This window comes from Gracilinanus agilis, chromosome 1 (assembly GCF_016433145.1).
Source record: "Gracilinanus agilis isolate LMUSP501 chromosome 1, AgileGrace, whole genome shotgun sequence".
NCBI classification, from domain to species: domain Eukaryota; kingdom Metazoa; phylum Chordata; class Mammalia; order Didelphimorphia; family Didelphidae; genus Gracilinanus; species Gracilinanus agilis.
The window spans coordinates 540,114,622-540,128,490 of NC_058130.1; the positions used below are offsets into that span (position 1 = coordinate 540,114,622).

Below are 13,869 nucleotides of genomic sequence, written 5' to 3' on the forward strand. Positions count from 1 at the left end.
TATATATATATATATATATATATATACCCATTTGTGTACAATAGAAAAGGAAAGTCATTTCACATCTATGGACCTCAGTTTCCTTATCTGTAAAATTAGAGGATTAAACTAGATGATTAAAAAAACTGAATATTTTAAAACTGCACCCTGGTATTTTGAGTCCAGTGGGGATTCAGGTACTATAATTTCATTGTTTTAACAACTAGAGACTTTTAGCTAGGTGGCTCAGTGGATAAAGAGCCAGGTCTGGAGATGGCAGGTCCTGGGTTAAAATGTGTAGCCTCAGATAGATTCTTCCCAGCTGGGTGACTATGGACAATTTTACCCAAATTGCCTAGGCTTAACTACTCCTCTGCCTTGGAACAGATACTTAGTATTGATGCTAACAGAAGGCAAAGTAAATAAAAACAATTACAGAGTTTTATTTACCCTCTTATTTTCTAATTCCTTGTTTATATTGCTTCTCAGTTTACTCATTTTCATAAACTACCTCACCCATATCACCATAGGAGATGTGCCTGTGAAGCAATCTCATTTCTTGCAAACTTCATGAAAACTATTTTCATTCAGTTCTTTATCATATCTATTTCTTCATGTAGAAAAAAAGGACATGTAAGTGCTATGATTAAAGCCTCTCTCTTGCTGGTAAACACAGGCAGAGAGAGAGAAAGAGATTTTTGTGAGAGAGAATTCCCAAGAATATGTGTTTGTGAAAATTCCCTTCAATCCAAATAGAAAGTATTCTATTATGTAGAGTTTTATTCTCAAATTTATCTACACACGAGACCTAGTTTCTGTACTTTGCAAACTCAGAGCTGAGTGAAATGAAAGTTTATTTTTACAGCACATGGATTCATTGGTGAAAGTGTCCTAGAAAGTAGATGCTTCTCTTTTACTGTGTACTTATGTCATAGTTAAATCTTGACAATCAACCTAATTAGAAAGGAAGAGCAGATAATACACAATTTCTGCACTACAGGATTTTTTCTTTCCTACAGAAAATTTGCCTTCTTATTTGCTGAAGTTAATTGTAGTTGCCTGAAATCTATTTGCCTTTCCTGAGCCCAGACAAGAAGGGAAAGGAAACATACAGACTGAGTAGCCAAAGGAGGCAAACATTGGAACTGAAAAAAATGGCAACAAATAACCCCAATTTAGATACCTGGGAACCAGTAGTTTCTTTTCTGAAAAACAATTATAAGATTAAGTATCTTCTAGAAATGGTGGTCATCAGAAAGTCAGAGTGGACAAAAGATGACTGTGCATCCCTGATTGCAGATAGTTAACCTAAAGCTGCACACATTCTTAGTTGTTTCATTTATGTTATGGAAGCCATTTTGGGACTTTGTTTCAAATGTCATCCAACTTTTTGTTCTTGAATTTTGGGGTCTTTTTTAAAGTTTTGAGGAAATTTTGAGAGATATTACTATTCTTATTAACCTATGGACTAAGTTGTTTATAGCAAATCTCAATACAAATTCCAAGAGAAAGTGGACAAACTCTTTCTAGTACCTCCAAAATGTAGGTTTTCCAAATGAAAAAAAGAATATCTCCTAAACAGATACAATTAACATAGTTAGGATGACCTCAGAATGAAATAAGAGTACAACTTTAGAGCTGAAAGGCATAATCATCTGCTTTAACCCTTTCACTTGCCAGATCTTTTGGGTGTGTTATCTTTTTAAGGGGATATTCCTGCTTACAATTTTCATTCAGTGAATTCTGGTTATGATGATGCCTAATAGCATACAGGTGGGTTTAAGGAGAGGGAAAGAAAGTGGTAGAAACAAATGAAGCAAAGCCATTCATTGTGGCTGCTCTGCAGGATTGACTGTACTACTAGTAACATAAACTTAGCTCTCAAGCTTTGGGTATGTAGTATCTGTAATCCTGCTCCCATTTCAACTGGGCTATTATCTCTCTTGGAACACCACACCATTATAAAAGGAGGAAACCAGTACTGGTTCTTCAAATACTCATTCATAAATCTCCATTGCTCTGTTCTCAGAACAAAGGACAATTTTAAGCCAATGAAATGCTTTGAAACAGTAGGGGATTCCTGTATGCTGATGATGGTTTATTGTATTTGGGGGATTTATTGCTTGTGGTGGTTCTATGTTTTGGCAAGAAGTTAATCTGCATGCTGCTATGCTGTTCCATTTATTCAAATCTGCTTTGAAGGAAATACTTTCCAGACCTTACCTGACATGTTTATCCAGATACTCTTCACAACAAAAATGAAAGTTGTTCCTGTTTTCACTTCTTGAAATAAAACCTTTGCAGCCATTTCTAAGCACAGTCTGTTTGAATCAGGGTAAACAGTATCACTGGATTTTCAAGACAGTGTTTTTGTGAACATTTACATTTCTTAAAATTAAGCTTCAGTCTGGGTCCAGAGCAAAGCAGTTTTGAATTCTAAAGTGTCGTGGTTCTTTTTGAAGAGTCTTTTCCTCATAAACCTTGTCCTCTTTTTTTATTCCAACAGGTGGTTCCATCAAGGGCCCAATCCCTACAACGGAGCACAGGACTGGCTTTACTCAGGCAGCTACTGGGACAGAAACTACTTTAATTTGCCTGACATTTATTAAAAATGTAGTCAGGACCATTGGTTAATACACAAATTCAGTCTTAAGTCTGTATTTCTAAAGGGGTTTTTTTGTTTGTTTTTATTCATCTAAAAAAAATGAAAGGAAAGCCTGCCCGTGAAAATTTGCATTTCATACAACTAGCAGTAATGTGGTGACTGATATTGGTTCTGAAAGACTTGGGGGAAATAATAGTTTTGTTACCTGAGGACTCTCACTTGGAATACTGCTTTATAGGGGGTGGTGGGCTATTCAGACTGTTAGAGAATCTGAGTTTCATGGCTGTGTCTACCATATATGTTAAAGGAATTGCTACCAACCAGATTTTAGGTTTGTGGAAAAGTAAGTGGGATTCACAAAGCAAGTTCTAGAGGTAGTTTATGCTAATACGATAAATGTAAAATAGGAGTCTTGAGAACACACCCAAATGTTCATGTGGTCAAACATAAAAAAGGATATGGCATTTTGTAAAGATTTGCTTCATTAATAAGATAGCTTTTCTTTATATTAATTCTCTCCTTTTTACCCCTTATCCTCCCTTCTCCCCCTGTCCAGAATATTCAGAATAAGTATTATTGATTTACAATTTCTCAAGGATTAAAGTGGTAATGTTAAGGCAAGGTATTTTGTTTTACTCACTTCAGTGCAGTGTATTGAATTTGCTTTCATCTTCTCCTGTAACCAGTCTGATTTTAAGGCATCAAAAAAAAATTTAAATTATACAAATCTGAATCAAAAACATATATTCCTAAGAAATTATTTTTTTCTTGTAACTCAAAATAAACTAGAAATTGTAGGGTGTCAACCATTAAAAAATGACAGGCCTTTTTAAATGTCAAGTTCCATTGGTACGTACTGCTGGAGAAATTAAATTGTACACGTGTATGTATTGTAATTATCAAACTATATTAAAAAGAGGAGGTCTTGTGCATTTCAAGTCTGCTAGGCACCTGTGTACTTAAGATATGTATGGAGACCTATTGTACAGTAGCTTTACCCCTTTGATTGGGGTACATTAAATCTTGTGGTATTTATATACACATAGATATATACATACATCTATACACACGCGCACACACCAAATTGGGACATAGCTTAGGAGTGCTTAAGTAGCTCCTGCAAAATGTTTTAATTGCTCTCTAAAGTTAACAGGTGTCATAATAAAACAAATTAACTGCTGCTAAATAAAGACTTTAGAACATTCCAAAGATGTGTGGTTTCTTCTAAAATTTAAACTATACCCTTTTACTAAAAGTGGTCTCTTGCTATTATATTGTCCTTTGTTCTCATCCCCACAGTTACCCTGCCTGTAGAGTACTCAGCAGTACTGGCTGTATTGTATAAGCATGCAGTGTAACCTTTATCAGTCAAATTATACCAAATTCTGTCTTGTTAGTAGTTCATAAAAACACATTCATCCTAGTAACTTAAATGTGAATTAAATATAAAATAAGTAAGTTACAGTTGAGAACTTATATGTTGGTCTGAATATTTAATCTTCTAGTTAGGTAATCAGTTTATAAAACACATGTGTGGCTGACAGATTTGCTGGAATGGGAATGTTAGCCTTTCTCCCCATTCATACACACATGGAAAGCCCTATCTTGTCATGTAAATTGAGCTCAATATTTAGTTGTTCTATAGCAGTGATTCCCAAAGTGGGTGCTACCACCCCCTGGTGGGTGCTGCAGTGATCCAGGGAGGCGGTGATGGCCACAGGTGCATTTATCTTTCCTATTAACTGCTATTAAAATTTTAAAAAATTAATTTCCAAGGGGCTAAAGTAATATTTTTTCTGGAAAGGGGGCAGTAGACCAAAAAAGTTTGGGAACCACTGCTATATAGCTAACTTCAAATAAATTAAGCATTAAGTAGTCAAATCTTCACTTACCTTCTAAACTATACAACATCTAAATCAGAAAAAAAAAACAGGAACATTAATTAATGCTTGCATGAAGTTTATTGATATATTATTCATGGTGGCAGATTCCACCTTGAACGTTGTCTCAAACAGCGTCAATTTCGGCATCTGTTAAAAGGGAATAATGTACAGATTTATTGTTTAAATTTAGACATGATAGTGAACATGCTGAAATGCGTAATGGATTAAAAAAACCACAGTTCTCATCTAGATCTCCTTTTGAGAATGTTTGATTATTCTTTCTCTATTCAGTTTATGCCAGATCCATGCTTGGCAATGGCAGTATTTAACAGCAACTTGCTCTTAAGCTAAAACTTGTTTACTATCTTATCAGATATCATCTTATCAGATGATTTTTTAAAATGTGATAGAGAATGGATATGGATTATTTCAACTTTGACCTATACAAATTACCTTAATCTGTGGATTCTGAGCATCTGGATCTTTAGAAGTTACTTTGGGAAATGGTTATCTGTAGGGTTTAAGCCACATTTGATAGTTTAAGTTATTATTCCAAAGTCAATCAAATTTTTCTTATATAATAGCAATGAAAAGACGCAGGGCTTTTCCTGATTGATCCCACAGGTTCAGCTTGAAATTTTGGACGAACTTTCCAGATAACTCCTCTGAACTAAATGTATCTACATATATGTGAGTACAGCGTATTATATACTTTGCATACAGACATACCTAGACATAAACTTTAGACACAGATAGGTGCATCATACACAAATGTTGTACCTGTCTCACAGACACACACACATGCCTCCTCAAGATCTAGATTTTTCAGCTACTACAGAAAAATGGGTTCATTTAAGTTATAAGAAATACATCCTGAGTTCTATATGTCAGGCTTCCAGCCTGAAACTCTTAAATGCCTTTACTATATTTCTATCTCAGCAGGGTAAATTCAGTCATATCTTCCTTTCTGAATGCTATGGGAGGTCAGATCTTCAAGTATGTTCAGTATCTATAATAGACCCGTTAAGAGAATGCTGGGAAAGCTTTTCTGGTATAATGAGATCATTCTATATGTAAAGCTGGCTTCACTTTCAAAACATAATATAAATGTTATTCAGGGTGACTTTTTTTCCTCAAAGGATAGATTTGCCTCTTAATAAGATAACATTTCACACCCTAATTTTCAAAAATTTAAAATTTAGACTCCAAACTCTTCTTTAAAAATACAAAAACAAACAAACAAAAACCCTTTTCTTCTGTCTCAGAATATCAATAAAGGCTAGGAAATGGGGGTTAAGTGATTTTCCCAGGATCATACAGGTAGGAAGTGTCTGAGGCCACATTTGAATCCAGGACCTCCCATCTCTGGGCCTGAATCTCAGTGCCACCTTTTTGTCCCCCTGAACTGGTTTTTCTGTTTGTTTTTACATATGACAATTGTGAATTATCCTTTTAGGTAAAAAATAAGGTACCAGTCTATTCTACTTGCTCCTTTTTCCTCCTTCCTAAGGCTACTACAGAGTAAGATTATGATCTCATACTCATATTAAACCCAGCAACTTCATCTTTCTCAGAATCATCCTGATTTTCTGATCCTAAGTCCATTTTTCATTGTATGATTGCTTTCTTGTCATCAACATTTCAAAAACAACTTCTTTAACATAGCTAATACCTAAGTCATATGTAATGCAGGGTTGCAGCACATAGCTAATACCTAAGTCATATTGCCATTAATATAAGCTCTCTCCTTCACTGAAGGCCTAGAACTGAAACTTTGAGTCAAATTTCTGTCTAGAATTCCTACTGGAGCAGAGATTTTTTGAATGAAAATGGTAACACAGATTGATGCAATAAGATTACAGCTTTTCAGCAGGAAAGAATTTGAGACATCATTTAGTTCACACCCCTCAACTTTACAGGTGAGTAAAGTGATGCTTAGAAAGATTCAGTGACTTCCTTATTGTCTCATGGGCATGTAAACTCGTCATCTGATCCTAAATCCTGTGTTTTTTCTCCTGTTCCACTGCTACCTACCTTAAAGCCCCCTGATTTTCCTGATGTAGGAATTTCTGTCACTGATGAAAAGTATAACCTCTATTCTATGAGTTTTTGCAACTGAAATAATTTATCACCTGATAGCTAAAGCTGTAGTGATAATCTTCTCCAAATTTATCTAGACTAGTCCAGATAAGACATACATTCCATCATCCCATGGAAAATGGGAAATGGATAAAAGAATAGATATGGAAATATCACTATTTCTGAATTCAAATCAAAAAATAAGACTTCCAAAAGATCATTTAAACCACCCTATCCCATCAAACATTTGACAGTTTTGCCAAGTAAAGAGTCACAGGAAATATTTGGAATTTAAACACATTTGTAAAAATCTTACAAAGGGGTATATAGGCAATTATGGGCAATGTCACCATATATAGTAGCAAGAGACAGTAAGGAGGAGAAACATTGTCAGAAAGCTTGATGAGGTCAAATTAAGCCAGATGATTTTTAAATCATTTAAGGATGAAGCTAAGAGGAAAATAATCATAAGAACTTGGGGGGGGGGGTGGAGAATATGTCAGTATTTCTATAATAAATCTTCTCTATCAGTGAGAATAGTGTCACCACATTTGGACTCTAAAAATATTAGTCCCTAATATGCTTCACAAAGAATTGGGAATAGCACTAAAAAAACAAAACAAAAAAAATGGGAAAAAACAGTTGTACTAGATCAAGTCACAGAGGAAATCTGTGATGAATGAAATATAACTATGAGTATATTGAGGGCTGAATTATCAACCTTGAAAGTCAGGAGGCTATCAAAAAATTATAGACTTCATTAAAAAAAGAAAAGCTGAAAAATTATTAAGGTATTCCCATCAGGGACAGCTAGGTGGCTCAGTGGATTGAGAGCCAGGCCTAGAGATCAGAAGTTTTAGGTTTAAATCTGTCCTCAGACACTTTCCTAACTGTGTGACCCTGGGCAAGTCACTTAATCTCCATTTCCTAGCCCTTACTGCTCTTCTGCTTTGGAACCAATGCACAGTATTGATTTTAAGATGGAAGGGGAAGGAAGGGAAAGGAAGAAAGGAAAAGAAGGAATCATTCCCACTCACATGCTTAGTGTCCAATTCAAATAAGAACAATCTACACACATTTAGGTCATCCTTAAGGAAGGCATGAGAAGGGAATAGGCAAGTTTCCACAAATGACACACTTGTGACAAACTGCATCTTTAAAGGCAAGAAGTCATCTGAAAAGTCAAGAGACTAGAAAAACTCACAGGAAATTGTTAGCTATTCCATTTGCTCATACAAAATACAACCTTAAAAGGCTGTTCTCCAAAAAAGTTGACATCCTTTACATATTTTAAAACCATAAGAAATAATCAAGTCATACAAGATTCCTTGAGAGTTGTAAAAACAAATCATCAGTTAAAGTACAAAGCATGGAAATTTCTTGTCAAAGTATTTGGAATTGCCACGAAGGATGTCTAGCACAGAGTTCAAATTGTAAAAGAGATTCCATATAGATAGTTAAATCCTCCAGATATTTTTTTGTCAATTGACTTTACCCCTGATTGCATCAATCCCCAAAACTAAACTAGAGAAGGCACTACAGAGCCTTCTTAGAGAGTTCCATAATCAAAGCATTTGGCCAAACTATCCAGTTGAGAAAAGCCAAATGCATGAAGAATGCCTGTTGTGCAGAATATAATATACAGTTAGGTGGTCAAGGAATCCATGAGAACATGCATCTTGGATGGTTATTGAAGTTAGACAATGCATTGGGTCCTGAATTTAATAGGACAAGATACAGTACATTTAGGAAACTGAGCAGTCCTTGTACTGATTCCAAAGTCTTCCTGAAACAATATTCTTCCAATTATTCTAGGTAACTTTTGGATGTAGTAAACTGCAGGGTATGGGCCTCAACAGTGGCAGCTCACCCAAAGGGCAATGAAGAGGCATATATAAGCAGCTGTGGACATAGACTATACCCTAAAAGTTGGTCTCCTGCTGGAAGATTAGGTAAAAGAACCTGGAGGATGCTTCCTCATTTTCTGACTTAACCAAAGCAGCTGGTTTTTTGAAAAGACAGAAGAAATTAGTCAAAGGGATCAAATCAAAGAGAAAGCTAAACTAACATCAAGAGGATGGAGGATGGAAGAATGAAACCCAGGGAAGGAAGGAAGAAAAAAGCTCTCTAACCTACTAGAATAACTATATAGGAAAACAGGCTTTTCCCACCGAGTGGACCTGGCTCTTCTTGGGAAGGAAGCAGTAATCAATATTCCACAGAATGAAGAAGACCTAAAGGTGCAAGCAAGAGCAAACATCCATTATTAACCCCAGAAAGAAGATAGAAATCCTTGTATTTACAATTCCCTGGGGAGAGGCAAGCTTTACAAAAGAAGTGGCATATAGTTTGTTGGAGTAGGGCAGCTATGTGGAGTAGTCAATAGAATGACAGGCCTGAGGCTGGGAAGATTCATCTTCCTGAGTTCATATCTGGCTGCAAACACTTAGTAGCTATGTGACCCTGGGTAAGTCACTTAACCCTGCTTGTCTCAGTTTCTTCAACTGTAAAATGAGCTAGAGAAGGAAATGGCAAATCACTGCTGTATCTTTGCCAAGAAAACCTCAAATGGGGTCTGTCTCAAGGAGTCAAACATTACTGAAAATGACTGCCCAAAAAACTAACACAGATAGTAAAGCTATCCAGTCTTCCTGGGGCAGGTACCTGGGACATGAATGAGAAACACCTAAGGCTTATCAGATCTGACAATGGTTACCCACTACCAGAATTCATGTAGGAATAATAAGGAACCCTGAGAGAAAGTAAAGATTTATGAAAATCTTAGAAAACATAACATGAGGCTTAAAGGATGTGATTAATATTTTCATTACGACTTCCCATGGAAATTAAGGCTTTCAGAAGTGAGAAATGGGAAGCAAGTTGGCTAATAAGATGTCAGAAATGGTATCTTGGCATAGATACAAAGATACCACGGCTAAAAAATATAAAAATGTTTGGCTTTTCTTAGCCAGGGAATACAAGGATTAAAAAGTATCTGTCAATCAATAAGCATTTATTAAGCACTTACTATGTGCCAAGCACCATGCAGAATTCTGGGGATACAAAAAGGCAAAAGACGGTTCCCCTGACCTCAAGGGGCTCACAGTCTAGTGGGGAAGACACATGCAGACAACTGCATACAAACAAGCTATGTACAGAATAGAAAGTAATCCACAGAGGGGTGGGCTTGAATTAGGGAGGATAAAGAAAGGCTTCCTATAGAAGATAGGATTTTAGCTGAGGTTTAAAGGAAGTGATATAATCTAGGAGATGAGAGATGAAGGAGAGCACACTCCAGGCATGGGGGACAACCAGAGAAAATTCCTAGAGCTGACAGATGGCCTGTCTTTTCAGAGGAACAGCAAGATTAGTCACTAGATCAAAGAGTATGTGGGGGTCTGGGAGTCAGGGTCAGGGTGGTAAGCTGTTAAGAACACTGGAAAGGGGAAGGGAACTAGGTTATGAAGGACTTTGAACACCAAGTAGGACTTTATATTTGATCCTGGAGGTAACAAGGAGCCACAGGAATTAATGGAGTTTGTCAAAATCACTTTAGTGGCTGAATGAGAGGATAGACTAAGGAGAGAGAAACTTGAGACAGGCAGACCAACCACTTGCAATAGTTAAGTTAGGAAGAGATGAAGACCTATACCACAGTGGTGGCAGTATCAGAGGAAAGGAGGGAGTGAATTCTGGAGATATGAATGTGAAATCAATATCCCTTGGCAATTGACTGGATATGGAGGAGAAGATTATGAAGAGTTGAGGATGAGCCCTAGTCTGAGCATCTCAGGGACTGGGAAGATGGTGTTGCCCTTGACCGCAGTACATTAGTTTGGAAGTGGGGAGAATTTGGGGAGAAAGATGAGTTCCGTTTTGTCCTATTGAATTTAAGACATCCAACAGAACATCCTGTTCAAGATATAGGCAGTTGGGCATACCAGAGTGAAAATCGGGAGGAGTTAGGGGTTGACTAAGTAGATTTGAGACTCATCAGCACAGAAATAATTGAATTTATGGAAGCCAATGAGATCAAGTGAATATAAAGGGAGAGGGGGGAAAAAAACATCCAGGATCAAGCCCTTTAGGGCACCTACAATTTGCAAATATGACCAAGATGAAGATCTGGTAAGAGACTAAGGAGAGGTCAGATAAGCAGAAGTAGAGCAGTAGGGGAGCACCCCAAAGGCCTAGGGAGGAGAGAATAACAAGAAGTTACATATCCAACCCCAAAAGGAAGTTGGTCAAAATAATCAGCATTTTGTGATAGAAAAAATGTAAATGAATGACTTAATGAATAAAAATAGGAAAAAAACTAATGTCCATCAACTGAGTAGCTAAATGATGATATGTAAATGTAAGGTTATTGAAATGACATAATATGAATATTGTGACTAAATGTTTGAAGAATTTAGAGAATTATGGAGTATTAATAAAGCAAAGAAATCAGAACCCATAGAATATATACACAACTACAACAATACAAATAAAACACCACACACCACACCAAGAGCCATGAAACTCAGATTAATTGCAATAACCAATTTTGTCCTAGAGAATAAATGATGAAATATATCTCTTGGTAGAAAAGTCAGCTACCATAGGCATAGAATGTTGCATATGCTGTCAGATGTGGTCTTTTTTTTTTGTAAGTGATAAATTCATGGTTAAGAGGATAGATATCAAAAAATGAATATGTTTGAAAGCAGTCCTCATAAACTACCATGCCTATCACTGAGACTTGATAAGATTTATGACTAGAATATGGTAATAGAAAGGGATGGTTTGTTTCTATTATTTCTATATTAGACAAGCAGTAGATTCAAATTGTGTTTTCAAGAAGATACAAACCTATAGGAAAACTTTTTAACCTGAGATAGAAAATGTAAAAGAGCACTTAGGTAAAGATAATAGACATAAAACAAAAGTGATAAAGACATGTGCTATAAACTGCCCAGTGAGATTGGGGAGCTGGCTAATAAGTTCCAGTCACATCACAAAACCAGCAGAGAAGCAGCAGAGTTGTAATGGCAGCCTCCAATTATTCAGATGTCTTCTGAACACCTCGGCTAAAATTATAGCCATTTCATAAATTCTTGATTTGCCTGGATGATAATTTCATCTTTTAGTTCTTGTAACTGGCTGATCAGTTATAAGGAGGGACTGATTATTGAGATGGAAAATGACAAGGCCCTTAGGAGAAATTAATGAGGGTATGTTAGAAGTCATGAAAGAGGAATGGGGGCACAATCTGACATACTCTGACCCTTGATGGCAAATTCCAAAGATTTTAGAAAAAAGGTATGGTACCACATAGGAAAAAGATACAAAAAAATTCACAGGAGAAAATCATTGGAGAGTGGAAACATTACTCATGAACAAAATCCAGAAAGGATGAATAATAAAGTGAACTTGGAAGTCTTAAAGTAGTCAATAAATCAAATATTTATTACATATCTTCTATGCACTTAGTGCTAGGGAATACAAAGAAGAAAGACTTGGCATGAAAGGAAAATTGTCTCTAAGAATGGGACAATCAAGAACAATTCCTTTTATGCAAGTACAAATTATTCTGATGAAGAAAAGAAGAGTGGAAATGTCTAAAGAAAATGAAACGGCAACATAGGGAACTTAAACTTTTAAAAAGGCATATAGTGGCTCTGGATAGAGATCAGGCCTAGAGATGAGAGATCCTGGGTTCAAATATGACCTTAGACATTTTCTAACTATGTGACTCTGGGCAAGTTATGTTTTAACTTCAGTTGCCTAGCCCTTACTGCTCATCTATCCTGGAACTAATACTTAGTATTGATACTTAGAGAGAAGGTAAGGGTTTAAAAAAAGGCATGTAATATGAAAGTAAGGACATATGACTGATATGGAATATTATAAATGCCACCATGTCTTATAAGGATGATGAAAGGCAAACTAAACCCCAGAACAAGCTGAGGCTCATAAAAAATACTAGAGAACCAAAAATGGCTTTTTATTGTTGAAGGTGAGAAAGGATAAGTAGATGGAATGATCAATATGAAAGGGGAAAAAAGGCCAGAAGAGCACTCAATTTCCTAGTTCTAGTCTATCTACAACAGAAAATACCTTCACTTTAGACTAACAGGACAAAAATCACTGAGGGAACTGAAGCCCAACATAAATGAGACATTAAGGTGTTTTAAAGAAGACTCTAAAACTCCTCAGTGAAATCCACCTGACTAAAACAAATGATACAACCCGAGGATGTGATTTGAATAGTTGTTAGGTAAACTTTGAAGAACCAGGTACAGAAAAGGAGAGAACGGCAACATAACTGGAAATGGAGAAAAACTATCAGTTTTCAAAAAGGTGGATTTTCCTAACGATTGCAGATTGACAGGATTAATACTAGTTGCTGACAAAATTCTTGAACAAATTATTAAACCTCAAACTTAACAAGCTTGTGGGCCTCTGTTCCTGATCTGTTTTATCCAACCTTTTTAATGACTTGGGAATTTAATTTAATTTAATGACTTGGGAAATGAGATTTTCCAACTATACAGAAATATGGAGTAAAAAATACCAAGAGCTAATTTATTTCCATAGCACTTAACATTTTTCAAATGCTTTTCCTTACAACCACTCATGTTGTGAACTGTGCCTAGAATACAGGAAGTATATTGAGGCAAGAAGTACTATATCTCTGTCTTATAGATGAACATAATGTTGAGAGAGTTTAAGCCACTTATTCAAGGGCACCCAATCAGAACAAGATGGAGACTTTGACTTGGACACAGATCTGAGTCAGTCCTACAACTTTTTTACTTGATCATACTGATGCTAGCAATTTTGACATAATGCCAAAAAAAGCATGAAAAGAGCCAATAAAGAGATGCTAGAATCAAGATTCAAAAGGGATCCCAAATCTAACAAGATTTAATAAGGATGAACTTGGTTACTTTAACATATCTGACTTCTTCCACTTCCTTCCCAATCACAGGCATCCCCTTTCACACCTCAGCCCTCTGCTAACAACACTCCTATTCTTTGTACTTCCCTTCATAGAAAACTCATCTTTTTTCACCATTTCAACTACCAAAGTCTTTATGCAGCGCTATATTTCTAGTCATTCTTGTTATTGGGCATTTACACTTTCATATGTCTCTTCTTAATAAACTCCCTGATTGTTTGATGCTAAATATAATGTTCAGCCACACATTAAACCACTCCCCTGCCAGATAAGACTCACCAACAACCTCTGCCAATTTTGTAGTTTTGAGAGGAATGTGATAAATTGGAAAGCACTTTGAAGGTTCAAATCCTATGACATCACTTGAAATCCTGAGAGTG

General features: G+C 36.2%; 1 protein-coding gene across 1 annotated transcript in view; it reads left to right on the forward strand.

The window, feature by feature from the left end:
* OSBPL1A (oxysterol binding protein like 1A) overlaps positions 1-3,793 on the forward strand; it is a 323,698-nt gene extending 319,905 nt beyond the window's left edge. The window contains exon 28 of the mRNA XM_044666526.1: positions 2,486-3,793. Within this exon, the coding sequence (XP_044522461.1) occupies positions 2,486-2,588 (103 nt within the window). The 3' untranslated portion in view covers positions 2,589-3,793. The remainder of the gene's footprint in view (positions 1-2,485) is intronic.
* Positions 3,794-13,869: the final 10,076 nt, after the last annotated feature.